Source organism: Pelodiscus sinensis, chromosome 3 (genome assembly GCF_049634645.1).
Source record: "Pelodiscus sinensis isolate JC-2024 chromosome 3, ASM4963464v1, whole genome shotgun sequence".
NCBI classification, from domain to species: domain Eukaryota; kingdom Metazoa; phylum Chordata; order Testudines; family Trionychidae; genus Pelodiscus; species Pelodiscus sinensis.
The window spans coordinates 127,068,011-127,084,640 of record NC_134713.1 but is presented as its reverse complement, the minus strand read 5'-3'; the positions used below and the strand labels follow the sequence as shown (position 1 = coordinate 127,084,640).

General features: G+C 44.5%; 1 protein-coding gene across 1 annotated transcript in view; it reads left to right on the top strand.

Moving 5' to 3' along the window:
- Positions 1–16,630, top strand: part of NID1 (nidogen 1) — a 95,537-nt gene that overhangs the window by 32,474 nt on the left and 46,433 nt on the right. The window contains exons 8-10 of the mRNA XM_075924803.1: positions 1,804–2,049; positions 4,484–4,627; positions 13,240–13,368. Of these exons, the coding sequence (XP_075780918.1) occupies positions 1,804–2,049; positions 4,484–4,627; positions 13,240–13,368 (519 nt within the window). The remainder of the gene's footprint in view (positions 1–1,803; positions 2,050–4,483; positions 4,628–13,239; positions 13,369–16,630) is intronic.

Genomic DNA, 16,630 nt, shown 5'->3' with positions numbered 1-16,630 from the left:
TGCCTGTAATTTTTTAGGCTTTTTGCAATGTGTGCAACACTCCACTAAGAACTGGATTGAGACCTATGTATCAGTTCACATTGGTCACTGACCAGTTATCTGGCAGTCATAACTATCTGTCACTGGATTTGGGCAGGATACGAACAACCAACCTGGAAGCAAGAGTCTGTTTTTTCCATTTCCAATTACTTGTGCCACCCCATCTACTCTTTTTATCTTCCTCCTTCCAGAACCGCAGAAATATATGTCTGCTAAATTAGACCTTTTGATCATAAATAGCTGCTTATTTCACCAGTGACAATGACAGCCTATTTACTTACCTTGACACTCCTTGAAGAAGCTTATTATAGCACACTTGACTTGCCTGAATAATGGACTGCCAATTATCAGGAATTCATCTTTGACACAAATTCTGCAAGCAGATCCATGAAGGTAGAGCCCTATACCCATTTAGCGCTCCACTGACTTCAGAGGGGGTTGGGTATTACAGTTCATCCAGGCAAACTTGCTTAAAGGATCACAGCCTTTGTCTGTTTTCCCCCATGCAGAAAAATACTATGGAAAGTGCAAATGTGATAGTTTATTCAAGATTTTGTCAGAAAATCAAGGTAACACCTTACAATGAAAAAGAACAAATGGTTTTGATATTAGGGGCTGCTGTTCTTAGATTTTTGCACATTCAGTGGCTTGTTTTGGTGAAATACATTTCTTAAACTGAATTTTCTTATTCTTCGTATCTTACCAACTGTACACGTTTGCTAAGTTATGTTTAGATAAATACTGGAGGATCTACCTGCCATTGCTAGGGTCCTTGTGTGGGCTTGAGGTGGGAGGTGCAGGAGTCAGTGCAGGCGGTGGGGAGCTCTGGGCAGAAATGGAGGGGAGGCAGGGCAGGCGGTTGTGTGTTGGGGGGCTTAGGGCAGGAGGTTGGGTTGTGAGGAGTCGCCACCAAGCTGGCCAGGTGAGAGCTCCCCAGGACTGCCTGGCATGGTGGGGGCCACACTGCCTCGCCCACCACCTCCAAACCCAGGCTGTCCTGGATGGGTGGCAGCTCCCTGGGGTGGTGGGGATTGCGCTGGCCAACCTCCTGGCTTTGGAGCCAGGGTTAGCCAGGGCAGTGAGGACCATATGGAGTGAGCAGTGGCTCCCCAGGGCTGGCTGAGGCAGAAGAAATCATGCTGCCTGGCTCACCGCCCCTGGAGCTGTGGTCGGCCGGGATGGTGGGAGCCACAGTGGCTAGCCGGCGCATCCCTGGGGCTGGCTGGGGCAGCAGGGGCCACCAAGTATGGTGGCCAGCAACAGCCAAAGCCCTGTCCTCAAGCACTCTGTTCCTGGTGCGACCACCCCCCTGGGGCCATTCGACAGCATGACCGTCTCCTGCTAGCAGGCACCTCCTTTTCCATTTGATTAGAAACAGTTGAATTCCAGTTATACCCCATTGTCCTGGCACAACCGAATCCTAAATTTGCTTTAATTTATGATCGGAGGAATCTGCATGCCAAATTTGGTAGTCCCAATTCTTACTGTTTAGGAGGAGTTCTTGAACAACCTCACTCACTCACTCGCTCACATACAATCTCTCTCAAATATATAGTAGTCTTAGCACGTTGTTATACTTTGATATGTGGAAACAAAAGATAGACCAAATCCTAGTCAAATTTCCTTCCTTCGATTAGAAAAACAGGGCATTGCCTATAAAATTCTGTTTATTACTATCCTGCCTTTGATCCATATTTGCAGATGGAAATGGGTTTTGTACTTTCCCTTTCCTCTCATATCCATGTGATATTTATTGTATTTCAGTGATCACATCATCTTCTACTAGGGAGTACACAGTGACAGAACCAGAACGAGATGGGATTTCTCCCTCCTACACTGTAGCCTACCAGTGGCGACAAACCATCTCATTCAAAGAATGCATTCATGATGACTCATATCATGCTGTTTCTGCCACGCAGCAGCTATCAGTCGACAGCGTCTTTGTCCTGTATAATAGGGATGAACAAATTCTGCGATATGCTATGAGCAACTCAATTGGCCCGGTCAGTGGTAAGTATAGTGGTAATTCTTCATTTTCTCTTTTTGGGGCTTGGATTGTGGGAGACAAGCTCCTTTATATTTGAGTTTGCATTAGGTGAATGTTAATGAAATAGATTATATAGATGGGCCAACAGACTCACCAGGCCCCTAGGCAAGGTGTGTGTGTGGGGGGTGGGGAGGAGGGCTGCTTTGTACTCCTAGAAGGAATGGGGCCTCAGGCAGCCCTTAGCATTACCCAGAGTACACTACGCTGGCCTATCTCACCCCCCCAGCCAGCCCTGTGACTGCCAGGAGCACACCAAGTCAGCAGCCCAGTATAGTTGTGTTATTTACCTGGAATTCAGAATGTCTATTAACCTTTTTTAACATAGGTCCACAAGGATCTCTTATTAATTGAGCACCTAATACCTATTGACCTTCATGAAAATACCAATTTTTGTATTGTCCTTACTCTAACATCCAGCACTGTCTGGTCTGGCAGGACCACGGTAGCTCCTGAACCAGAGAGCCCAGGAGCCTAATGGCAGGAAGACCATCAGCTCAGTCAGGGTTGGGAGGAGGAAGGGCAACACGGCTGGAGGAGCCCCATAGTAGTGCTGGGGCCGTAGAACCCCAGCAGCCTGCAACAGTGTGGCGCCAGGGAACCTTGGCCGCCCACAGTAGTGTGGAGCCAGGGGCTGGAGAACTCCTTCCACCTGCAGCAGCATGGGGCTGGTTGCAGAAGAAGACTGGCAGCACATGGCAGTGCAGAGCCAGGGAAACCTGGCTATCCTCAGCAGTGCAGGGCTGGAGAAATCCAGCAGAATGCAGCAGTGCATGGCCGGAGAGCTTTAGCCACTCGCACAGTGCGGGGTCGAGGGCAAAGAAGCCTCCGCAGCAGCACAGAACTGGGGGCTGGAGAATCCCAGCCACCCATGGCAGCATGGAGCTGGGGAAACCTGGCCATCCATGGCAGCACGAGGCTAGTGCTGGGGCCCGGAAAACCTTGGCTGCCCATGTCAGCCCGGAGCTGAGGAGAGGGGCAATGGCAGCATAACAAACATGATGGCTAGGGAGGGAATAGAGGGGGACAGAGACAGGGGGCTGGCTGGCACCAAGGGAAACCTCCCTTGGTCCAGCAAATTTCTCATTTGGTCCCGACGGTGCTGGACCAGGGTGGTCCAACCTGTAATATATCCATGGAGGGTTTTCAGTTATCTCATGTACATATTACCTTTAAAATGAATAACTTTCTGTCATCAGTGAATCATTTTTTTAAATACTGCATAGAAGCTCAAACCCATTGCTACTAAAATGAACCATGTGCCATTAAACAGAAGTTAGTTTCCAAGACCCATCATTCAGCCAGTCATATAATTTCATTTCTGGACAATGTGCAGTAGCCAATTATACCAAAAGTTTTATTTGACTCAAATGATGAACTTGTTTATATGTATGGTTTTAATTTTTGTTTTAAATCTGAAATTTTTTAAAAAGATTTGTGTGCAAAGTTGATAAATATGGGCACATTTAATGACAAGTTAGTGAAGTTCTTTTTTGCAGGAATTAAATTACGTTTGAATGAAGATAAAATTTGGTGTGTTTAGTTTTTGATAGAAAGTTTATAGGTAGAAATAAGGCATCCATGCCTACTAGAAAAAGAACACCCCCAACTCCAACAAAACAATGCAATTTAGAGACTCAAGAGGAAGGTAACTGTACACGTGATTTGACTTAACCTTGCCTTTTAATTATATATGTGTAATTTTCTGAGGGCTTTTCCTGTGTGAAGTGTTATCTGTATTATTTTTATAATTATCCATGTTCCTTTGTACAGTTTGAACCTTTCTAGTTGAGCACTCTCTGGTCTGGCAACATCCATGGTCCAGCATGATTTTGGTTACCCAGATGTGCACTTATCATGGGTGTGGCCAAGTTTCCCGTGGTCGCATAAAGTTTGTTTGCAGCCACCAATCCTGGCTCTCAGTGTTCTGTGCAGTTATTTAGGTCTAATTTACCCCTAAAAAAATTCTAAGAGCCCAGTAAGCTGTGGAAGTGTTGGTAATGCTGATAGACAATATTGACCTCCTTTGGTCCAGTAAATTCTCTGGTTTGGCACAAATAGGTCCCGGGGGTGCCGGACTAGAGAGGTTCAACCTGTAGAAGTTCTTGGGAAGACCTTGTACTGTCATATTTGAGGTAAAAGGCATGTTTTGAGGTTGACCTAGAAATCAACTATAGACCGCCTTCTCTGATGAGTACATTAGCTCAGAACTGGCACCCTCTCATACAGCACTTATAAGCAACCTCTTCTAAGTCTCTGCCTCAGACCTCCTATTGCTGCAAGAATGTTACATTCAAGCTTACTTTTCAGTTTGGGCAGTAGCTAAGAAACTGTTTGTCAGCTAGTTAAATTTAACTTGGCTTCATTTTAGCTTCTTCTAAATACCATCTCTCTTAACAGATGGTTCTGCTGATATCAGCCGGAATCCTTGCTACACTGGTACCCATGGCTGTGACACCAATGCAGTGTGTCGTCCAGGAACAGGAAATCAGTTCACCTGTGAATGCTCTATAGGCTTCCGTGGAGATGGACGTGCTTGTTACGGTAGGAGAAACGTCGATGCATCAGAATGATTTCTTGTGTAGATTGTCATACATAGAATATATCAGCTCTCAAAACCAGCCTTTTTGGCCTAAACTATTAAAGCATTATTTTAATCTTGCTTGGAATATGGTTCTGTAAAGCTCTCTAAGGCGCTCTTATTCTTTCACAATGTGTTTTGTACAATGCCTCACACTAAGGATTCCAAAGGTGATTGGAGTCTTGAGTGCTGCTATTGTACAAAAAAAATTCAATACTACATTTTAATTTTTTTTTCCCCCACTATGCATTTTTTCATAGTAGCGGAAGAAGACCATTCAAAATAATTACATAGACTCTTTCCTTAGTTTATGTGTATATTAGAATTTCATAATGGTTGACAGAAATTTTGTAATATATTTACCTTTTAAAACCCAACACGTTTATTTCTCAGCTACCAATCCTACATGCATAGCATATTCCAAAAAATACTGCTTTTTTCTGTTCACAGACAGCCTATAACAAATGCTTCAGTGACCTTAATCAAAGCAGTTGATATTGAAATCAATAGCAGTTTGTTGTCTTCAAAAGGCCCAGTCCAGAATCCAATCTTTGTTATTTTATGCAGTAGGCTTAATTAGTAATGGAAGCTGTCATGTTATTGGATTCTAAAGATCACTGTTGCACCCATGGGGGTGGAGTGTTTGCCCCAAAAGTGTGTACATAGGGGTCGTGTGAGGTATTAAATGAAAGTACTCATTCATGTACTCATTCAAGTCAATGAGTTCGTAACTTGGGGACCGGCTGAATTGGATTCTAAAGATCACTGTTGAACCCAGGGTGTGGGGGGGTGTTTGCCCCAAAAGTCTGTACAAAGGGGGTCTGTACAAAATGAAAGCTTATGTTCTACTGATTCTGTATATGCTATTCATGTACTTGTATAATATCTGTATGTGGAGTTATAAATATGTACTCTGTTTTGATTCTGGAAAATTCTCTGTCTGAGACAGAGCAATGGGCAAAGAATGTTCAGCCAGTGGCTATGCTAATTAGCAAGGAAACAATGAATTTCTAGGTGCCAATACACACCTGAGGAATGTGACTGATACCTGCAAACCAGCGAGGGCATAATGGCTGCCAGCATGTGAAACAGAGATAGGTCGCTCGACCACGTGACCTGCTTTGGCCAGAAGGATGCCAGGAGAGGTATATAAGTGCCATGTGGCAACGTCCATCTTGTCTTTAGTTCAGCTCCTGATACTAGATGCAGCCTTGCAGGGAACAACGAGCTGGAAAGAACCGTGGACCCATCCTGACATAGGATGTACATCAGAGATTTATAAGATATCAGTTTATAACATCTCTGCTAAGAGCCTGCACTGAGAACTTGGTGATTTGATGCATGTAATGAATTCTCCTTAACAACCTTACTCTCATGCTTTTCTTTCTCTTAGTAATAAACCTTTAGATTGTAGATTCTAAAGGATTGGCTCAGTTGATCTTGTGGGTAAGATCCAGGGTGTAAATTGATTGGGACCTGTGGCTGGTTTCTTGGGACCAGAAGAACCCGTTCGGGGTAGGTGAGATTGGGTTCTACAACCTCTCACCTGTGTGCAGGCCCGGGGCTGATAGGGGCACAGGAAAAGCTGGGTTGTCAGAGGGGTTTTGCTTGTGAGGCTTCTGGCTGGCCAGATTGGCAGCTGGCGTGCTTGGCATGACTGGTTTGTGACCTGTTTGGAAGGTCTCCAGTCTGGGGCTGTAAGGAGCACCGAGTTTTGAGCTATTTGCCCTGAGCGGAAGCCCTCAGCTGTGCCCAGACCTGTCCCGGTCCGTCTCAGTGACGTAGTCGGCAGGATCCACAGATCTTGGTCATTTAAGCTTTGGATCAGGACCCCACGCTGTTCTAAATTTGATTTTTGGTATTGAGAGTTTGTTTGGTTAAAGAGTGGCTGCAATGAATCAGCAACATTGTGAAAGTCTGGACAGAGCGGCTCTGGAAGCCTTGTGCTTGGAGGGAGGCATTGCCTTTAGTGAGGAAGCTTCTAAGCCAGAACTGAGGTCTTTGTTAGTGGCCAGAAATGCTGCAGAAGAAATGAGATTGCAGGATCCAATGAGAAGAATGCAACTTAAATATAAACAAGAACTGGAGGAATTTTCGTCTGCTAGCTGAGCAGAGAAGGCAGAAGCTAGATCAAGAACATTCAAGGAGGATGGCAGAGTCAGACAGATAAATCAGACAAGACAAGGGGAAAACTGCCAGACTTGAACTTCAGTTTAGGAGAATAGAAGAAGAAAAGAGACTGTATCTTCCTGGGAGTTCGATATATAACCGTGTGGGTTTGTGGTGTGACCATGACATGGCAGATGTTTTTAACCCAGCTGATGTTGTAACCCAGCCCGAAAGCATGTATGAATGCAACTCTTCAGTATTACCTGTAGCTAACAGGGAGTTTTATGAAGGAGGTGCATGTGATTCTGGGCAGTTGTCTGTGGCTAGTGGATCCTACTATAACCAGTGTCTCTAAGGGTATGTCTAGACTACATGCCTCTGTCGCCAGAGGCATGTAAATTAGACATAGTCAATGAAGTGGGGATTTAAATATCCCCCGCTTCATTAGAATAAAAATGGCCGCTGCGTTGTGCCGGCTCAGCTGTTTGTTGGCACAAACCAGCAGTCAAGACGGGGATCGGTCAGCAAGGAAAGCCTTTGCCGACCAATCCCTTATGCCTCGTGCAACGAGGTTTACAGGATCAGTCAGCAAAGGCTTTCCTTGCCAACCGATCCCCGTCTTGACTGCCGGTTCATGCCGACAAACAGCTGAGCCGGCACAACGAGGCGGCCATTTTTATTCTAATGAAGCGGGTGATATTTAAATCCCCACTTCATTTACTATGTCGGGTAGTCTAGACATACCCTAAATGTTTGCCTGAGGGAAATAGTTGTGTGTCTCTGTGAGTGAGGGTTTTGGGTGCCTGTCTGATGTCTCAAGGGTGAGGCTGGAGTCAGAAGCAGGGCAGGGGGACCCCAGGACTCAGGGCAACGCTTCCCTGGAGCAGGTTGCAGGGGATGGCCAGAGATTCCTCACTGTGGAACAAGATAAAGTTCTGAAAGGTGATAGATCATTAGCTGGTGATGCTTGTGAGTCTGAACCTGCACAAGCTGGAAGTGAGTTGTGTGATGGAGCACAGTGTGAGCAGCCACAGTGTGTGCAAGCTGGCAGTTTGGCTGCTGAGAAGAGCAGTGTGTCAGTGAAAGAAGCTGTCTCAGTCGCTAGCTGTGTGCCTGAGAATAGCCAGGGGTGTTGGGACAAGGGAGAGACTGTCTCTAGGGGTATGTCTACACTACCCCACTAGTTCGAACCAGCGGGGTAATGTAGGCATACCGCACTTGCAAATGAAGCCCGGGATTTGAATTTCCCGGGCTTCATTTGCGTAAACTGGGCGCCGCCGTTTTTAAATCCCTGCTCGTTCGAACCCCGTGCCGCGCGGCTACACGCGGCACGAACTAGGTAGTTCGGACTAGGCTTCCTAGTCCGAACTACCGTTACTCCTCATGGAATGAGGGTCCTTGCAGTGCTTTTAGCAAGCAGTTGGCAGTGACTGAGAGAGATGACAGTGCCTTGCTTGGAGAAGGCCTTCAAGGGAAAGCTCTGCCTGTAAAAGGCAACAGTTTGATGTATGCGATACTTGTTTCAGTGCCTGATGGTCAGAATTTGTCTGTTAACAGTGACTCCACTGACTTGGATCTAGAAATATCCAATGTGGAGGATTGTGGAGAGGTCTCAGAGGGACTGAGGATTGTTACAAATGAGGCAGGAATCAAGTGACTGTGTGACCAGCTTGCTGGGAAGTCAGGGTTTTTGGGACAGGATTGTTCCCAGGTTGAAGATGAGAGTGGACAGTGTGTGTGTCAGGTTCATGGGAAGGACTATGTAGACAAGTCTGCAGAGCAGTACAGCTCTGTGGTTACTCTCTCTATAATACAGGAAACGGCAGTTAAGCTCCCATCTCTGGACACTGTGGACACTTGTAATCGATCAGGGAATTTGATATCTGGTTCCATGTGGAAACAGAGGTTAGAGATGGAAGGATGAGAGATTTGTGAGTCTACCGCTTATTGTTGTTACCCCACTGATTGGGGGAAGGAGAGAATTCCATGGCCATTGTGGGCAAGGGAGACACACCCAGACAGCCCTTTGTCTTTGTCAAGCCAGGTTTTGAGCCCACAGGACAGGGGAAAGGGCAAAACTTGCTTTGGCAAAGGAAAATCACAGTTTAAACCTGAAGGGCCAAAACTACAATGGTATGGAGCCAAAAATGTGGCATGAGAGAAAATACTGTCAGTGTACACTGGATATGGATTTGTTCCTATTACTCATATTAACTTTTGTAACCAGTGTGCTGTGGTTACCGAAAATTGTAAAAATATACAATGTGTGTGATGTTTTGGAAAAACCATGGCACCTGTCAATAAATGTACCAAATGACAAATTGTATGTTAAAAGACCTTAGAATGTTGATATTTCATGGTTGATACCTGTAACTTATCTGGGAACTTCTTACAGGAAAAAGGTTCTGGCCAGAAGGTGCTGTGTGGAAAGGGAAACTGAGGCACGCTTCCATTTTGTTTTCATGGCTAAGGCCAAGATGCCTACACTGTGGGGGATGAGAATACCTACATTAACACAATGTTAATTTGACTGCAGCGAGTTGCCAGAGTTGGGATGGATACATTTACTATTTTCTTTGGCTCTGGGCAAGATCACATGATACACATGGGGCTCCTGCTGCAAAAGCAGATCCAATTAGCCATGGTTTTTACCAAGTTTTACCTTGGGTTTGTAAAACAGTGCAAGGACATGGTTGTTGCTGTGACAGGCCTTGCAATGAGGAAGCCTATTTTAGTCAAATTTGGTTTTCATACACTTGTCTAGTTCTGTACTGTGGTTTCTAATTTTGGATTAGAACGTGTAATAACACAGAGCCAAGATATGGGGAGGCCTGTGATGCCCCCAGTGATGTTACTGGCATCACTTCCTGCATCAATTTTGTGTTGGGGGTGTCACGTTACAGCCGGTCCCCGACTTACGAACGAGTTACATACCAAACACTAGGTCTTAACTCGATCTTTTCGTGAGACGGCTTACATTCACTTACGAATGGCCGTGCTGTTTGTAAGTGCGGATTTCGTTCGTAACTCGGGGACTGGCTGTATAGGAGATTGATCATAAATACGAACAGTCGTAAGTCAATGAGTTTGTAACTCGGGGACCGGCTGAATTGGATTCTAAAAATCACTGTTGCACCCATGGCGGGCAGGGGGTCTGTACAAAGGGGGTCGTGTGAGGTGTTAAATGAAAGCTTATGTTCTACTGATTCTGTATATGCCATTCATGTACTTGTATAATATCTATATGTGGAGTTATAAATATGTACTCTGTTTTGATGCTGGAAAATTCTCTGTCTGAGACAGAGCGATAGGCAAAGAATGTTCAGCCAGTGGCTATGCTAATTAGCAAGGAAACAATGAATTTCTAGGTGCCAATACACACCTGAGGAATGTGACTGATACCTGCAAACTTGCAAGGGCATAAGGCTGCCAGCATGTGAACCAGAGATAGGTCGCTCGACCACGTGACCTGCTTTGGCCAGAAGGATGCCAGGAGAGGTATATAAGTGCCATGTGGCAACGTCCATCTTGTCTTCAGTTCAGCTCCTGATACTAGATGCAGCCTTGCAGGGAACAACGAGTTGGAAAGAACCGTGGACCCATCCTGACATAGGATGTACATCAGAGACTTATAAGATATCCGTTTACAACATCTCTGCTAAGAGCCTGCACTGAGAACTTGGTGATTTGATGCATGTAATGTATTTCCCTTTGAGAACTTGGTGATTCGATGCATGTAATGTATTCTCCTTAACAACCCTACTCTCATGCTTTTCTTTCTTTTAGTAATAGACCTTTAGATTATAGATTCTAAAGGATTGGCTCAGTTGATCTTGTGGGTAAGATCCAGGGTGTAAATTGATTGGGACCTGTGACTGGTTTCTTGGGACCGGAAGAACCCGTTCGGGGTAGGTGAGATTGGATTCTATAACCCCTCACCTGCGAGCAGGCCCGGGGCTGATGGGGACACAGGAAGAGCTAGGGTGTCAAAGGGGTTTTGCTCGTGAGGTTTCTGGCTGGTCAGATTGGCAGCTGGAATGCTCAGAGTGACTGGTTTGTGATCTGTTTGAAAGGTCTCCAGTCTGGGGCTGTAAGGAACCCTGAGTTTTGAGCTATTCGCCCTGAGTGGACGTCCTCCGCGGTGCTCAGACCCCTCCCGGTCTGTCACAGATGCCAGTTTGGGGATATGTATGAAGATGAAGTGCAGTTGTACAATTATAGTGCAGTTTGCACCAATCAACAGGGTCTGGACAAACTGTGTTACAACATGATTGAGCCACAATAGAGTTAATTAATCATTGTTAAATTAATTTGTTTGGGCTGTGTAGTCTGTCTCCATTCCTCTTGGTTCACTGGATCCTTATGCCGTCTAAGCTGTTGTTGACTGGGAAAACATGGGCTAATAGCCAATACTAAGCCAATACTATAAGAGTTTTTCTAGAGTAAAGAAAAGTTGTGGTATCTCTAATACAACTTGGTGTAAATGTAGAAAAATAGTTAGTTTCAATGTGCAGTCCAAAATCTTTGCAACTGTCCTGATTTTTTTTTTTAAGCCCAGGCCAGCCACTGTAAACATTGCATTGTAAGGCTTAAGAAATTTTCCCTCTCATCTTTTATAACAATGGTCTTTGGATTACACTTGCTTTCTGGCTCTGATAACATTTTCACTTCCAGAAACTATTAAATGTGTAATTATGTAATTTTAAAAGTGTGTCTCCTTCTCCTCCTCTTGGTTAATAATTAAATATATCTGTCTGGGCTGTCCCACTGCCCGCGTCCTCTGCGGCTTTGCTCCGTGTCTCCCTGGTCTGCTGGGGGGAGACCCCCCCCCAGCAGACCAGGGAGACGCGGAGCAAAGCCGCGGAGGATGCGGGCGGGACTGCGGCGCGTCTCGGCAATCCTGCCACCCGCATCTCACTGGTCTGCTGGGGGCGGGGGGCGCAGCTGGTGCGCCCCCTCCCCCCCAGCAGACCAGGCTTTTCTCGCCGAGACGCCTGGGGTAGAGCAGCTGGGGCGCTGCCGGGTTGGTCCCGCAGCGCCACTCCTCGGCGCTACTGGACCAACCCGGCAGCACCCCAGCTGCTCTGCCCCAGGCGTCCCCAAGACAGCCACTGCTGAAACTGACCAGCGGCTGACTACAGGAAGCCCGAGGCAGAGTTGCTCTGCCCCGGGCTTCCTGGAATCAGCCGCTGATCAGTTTCAGCAGCGGCTGACGGGGACACCTGGGGTAGAGCAGCTGGGGTGCTGCCGGGTTGGTCCCTGCAGCGCTGAAGTGCGGCGCTGTGGGGACCTACCCGGCAGCGCCCCAGCTGCTCTGTACCAGGCGTCCAAATTCAGCCGCTGTTGAAACTGATCAGTGGCTGATTCCAGGAAGCCCAGGGCAGAGCAACTCTGCCTCGGGCTTCCTGTAGTCAGCCGCTGGTCAGTTTCAGCAGCGGCTGAATCTGGACGCCAGTTCCGACTTACATACAAATTCAACTTAAGAACAAATCTACAGTCCCTATCTTGTACGTAACCTGGGGACTGCCTGTAGTCTGCGTATTGTTAGAGGACTCTAAAAAGAAATCTGTTCTTGTCAGTTGTGTTACATTTCTGTTGTCTAAAATGTCACATCTTAAGTATTTCACAAGACTCTGCAGCTTAATGTATCACTTACAGAGTAATAACTATTTTATACTGGATAACTTATTGTAACTTATTGTGTGTTATTAAGCACACAAAGCTAAACTGTGATACTGTATTTTGTTTGACTCATAATTTAGTCCCTCCTACATATGGTTGTCACATTAGAAATTCCACAGATGCCTAGACTAGCACCTCCTGGCTGGCGATCTATAAAACCTGATCATACAAAGCCGAGAATGCATGACGTACAGTTACATGTTATGGCTCAATATCACATCTGTACAGGTCCTCTGCATGTTAAATTTAGTTTAAACTGTAGTTGGTAGCTGCTATATGACACATTTTAATACAATATTACTCCATTTTATTTTCTAAATGTGTGCTTTTTTTGACATTTTCATGCAGTAAATTTATTATGCAAGTCCTCCACAAGTAAAAAGCCTCTAGCATAACTTGTGATGCTCCTGCTGTACATAGCACATATATGAACTACAGCAGATATCATTTTAAAAATATTTAACTTAAAAGTTACATCAGGAATTGTTAGTTGAATCCAATTGTAAATTAGTGATAAACTTTACCGCTATAGCTTTGTGCCATCGTCTCTGCTTAGAAAAGGAACTTTTATTGATGTGTGGGAAGTTCCTGAATATCTCTTAAATGTTAAAGAATAACAACATAATATGTGTATGGATTTGTTTTTTAAATGTGTTTTATTATACGATAGCAATATCACTGATGGGGGCCATTTATTAATCCGTAGTTGTGGGATGCCCTTCTTTCCAGGATCTACATTGTTACTACTTTTTGTAATAACTGGACTCTTTATAACACTCTGTAGATGTTGATGAGTGCAGAGAGCAACCCACAGTGTGTGGCGGCAATGCAGTCTGTAATAACCATCCAGGAACTTTCCGATGTGAGTGTGTTGATGGCTATCAGTTTTCACCTGATGGACGGACTTGTGTGGGTAAGTTCTAATAAACCATCTTGTTAGTCTTTAAAGTGCTACATAGTCCTGTATTTTTTTTTAGTTCCAGATTTTCTTGAATTGTGTACTAGCATGTTTTGGGTAATGTGAACCATTACATAGAGCACAGACTTGGGAGTCAAGTTTCCTGGTTCTGTTTCTGGCGCTGCCACTGGCTTCCTGTTATTTTGGGCAACTCACTTAAAAGTAACTTTCAAAGAATTCTTATAATGTTGTGGGTGTGTCCTGCTTTCACAGTTCAAAGAGCCTTTTAGTATCCACTGCTTTTTCCCTGTTTAGGTACACTGTAATTAAGCCACTCCTAATAATCTTTTTGATAAGCAAAACAGTTTGAGCTTTGTAAGGCATTTTATCTAGCGGCCCTTTAAAAAAGGGAAAGGTTGTAAGAAAGAGACATACAATTATTCAACATGCTCTTTAAAATATGGACCGCATAATTTTATGCAATATTCCAGTATCAGACTGACAAATACTGTATGCAGAAGTAAAATCACCTTCCTACTCCATGGATTGGATTAGATTGCTTTTTTTGAAGTCTAATGCAGACTTTTAATAAATTCGAACTAGTAAATAAGTTTCCATAGATTTTTCCTTCCAAGAAAAAAAAAGGAAGGAATTCAGGAGAGAGACCGTTTCTCAAAAAGACCATATTAAAGGCACAGCTTCAACTATTCCACTGCAAAGAAAAAAGAATATTAAGAGACCAATATGGCTGCATTACGATCTCTTAATTGACTTGAAAGTTAAAGATAATTTTACCCAAAAAAATGGAAACGGAGAAATTATTTTATGGATTAGTACAAAAGAGTAACACAAACATGTAGGGACAAAATCTGAAAGACTAAAGCCCTAAATCAGGGGCCTCGAACTCACAGCCCATCAGCCATCTCCAGACAGCATTTTCACAAATCCAGCCCTGGTGGTGGGGGGTGGGAGGCATGAACCGAACCTGTGCCCACAAAACTTGCCCCTTCCTGCCATCATCCCGCCCTCTTCCCCCATTGCTCTCCGTCTCCCAGCAGGGAATGTGTGTGTGTGTGTGGGGGGGCTACCACTGTTGCCACCCTGCTCCAGGCCCCTCCAGTAAGCCAAAAGCAGTGCCTCTTGGGGAATGGGGTGCAAATCATGAAGGGGGGGGATAATGGTAGGAAGAAGTGGGGTTTGGAGAACAGGATTGGGTACCTCCTAATACACCAGCCCAGATTGCAAAAAATGCTCCAGCCAGAGATGTCCTGCAAACCGAGAGTTTGACACTACGTCCCTAAATGAATTGTATCTAGCAAGGGACATAAAAGACAATTAAAAGAGGCATATAGAGCCTTATACATCAGAAAGAGAAAGACGAAGGAAAATGTAGGTCCACTGGGTAGCAGGGAAGGAGAGTGTAGAACAAATTATGTCCATTTTTCTCCCTCCTTGTAACAGTCTTTTAGGTACTTGAAAGCTATTATCATGTCCCCCTTCTCTTTCTCCAGACTAAGCAATCTCAGTTCTTTCAATCTTCTCTCATAGATCATGTTTTCTAGACCTTTAATCATTTTTGTTGCTCTTCTCTGGACCTTCTCCAGTTTGTCCACATCGTACCTGAAATGTGGCACACAGAACTAGACACAGTTCTCAGGTTGAGGCCTAATCGGTGCAGAGTAGAGCAGAAGAATTACTACTTGTGTCTTGCTAATTACAATCCTGTTACTATATCCCAGAATGTGGTTTATGACTGCAAGGTTTCTGTTTGCTCTGTTTCTGAGAGCTGGACTGGGGTCCTGAAATGAGCTGGCTGCAGCCGGGGGACTGGAGTAGGCTTAGGGGCACATAGCCCCTCCCACTTTTTACCAGTTGAAAGAACAAGTGATTGCGGGGGAGGAGAGAAGTGAGTGTGTGATGGGGTATTGGGTGAAGCGGGGGGAAGACGCAGTGCCACAGCCTGGAGAAGGAAGGGGTAGTATGTGGGGAGGGATGCTTCAGGCACCATTGGCACCTCCCCCCTTTTTATCAACCTTCTGCTGCTCCTGGGCTGCAGATCCGTATGAGGAGAGTGGAATAATGGGTAGGTCCCAAATACCAATGTTCAAGAGGCCCACCTTCCTATTCTTGTATTATGTTTTTTATGGAACTATATATTTCAACACTGTTGGAAATTCCTACTATGTTAGGACTAGAAAAGACTATTTTGGCACATCTTTCCTTCCTAAAAAGGATCTGCAAGTGGGAAGAGGAAGAATTCAGCATGTTTTGCTCTCCTGTTTTAGTCCAGATAAGGGTCTGTCATCAGCATGTCGTTCTGTGTAACTCTCAGATTTATCATTTGGACAGTGTAATGTGCTATTTAGAGCAAGTCCTACTAATGCTTTTGTGGACCAGTGTTCCACGTAGGTTAGGAATCTTGAAGTTCCCACTGAAACTTGCTAAAAAGGAATTGTAACTGCAGAGTGTTGGAAGGGATGGAGGACCCTGCTAAATCCTGCTTAAAAAGAAAACTAAGCCTCAAGAGTTTTGAGAAGATTTTAGTGTCAGCAGTGTAATGTCTGATAGCCTGTGACAGCTTTAAATAAGTAATTTTATTGGCTCTGCTAAGTAACTTTTTATTAAATATTTCCTTTCTTACATATTTGGTTGTTTCAACATCTGCTTGGTGGAAACTTAAATTTAAGAATATATAGTCAGGCATTTCCTACTCTGGGCAAGTACAGGCTCACACAGTTTTTCCCCTTTCTTCCTTCTAGGTATTTCCATTTACAGAAGTTGAACTTTTATGGTAGCTGGCTTTGTCTGAGGGTGTTGTACAGAATGCATATTTAAACTGGATTTCTTTGTACACAGATTAATTTCCCTTGTGGAATTTTCATCCTGTTTGATGTTAGATAGATCTTTTTAGGGGTTGAATGCCTGTGCCTGGAGAAAATTACAAACTTCAGAAGTTTGAAAAAAAATCATGCAACTTGGTTAAAAATGTATGACTCTCTTTTGGGACAGTCTTGTAAATATTGAATGGTTTTAAAGGGAAAATATGCCACCCCATTCAAAATTTATTTTTAATTTTGTTGTTGTTTGGTTTTTTTTGCCTCTTCCTCTTATCTTAGACATAACAAGTAGGAGTGGGGAATTCTGGAAAGATAGAAGTAGTGTTGGTCACAGAATAGCTGTTGTTTCTCTTCAGGAAATGTGATAGCAGACACAGCTGTAAGTAGGTTGTGTGATCACTGCTGTAGTTAGCCAAAACTTCTCCCTATTAATCTACAAA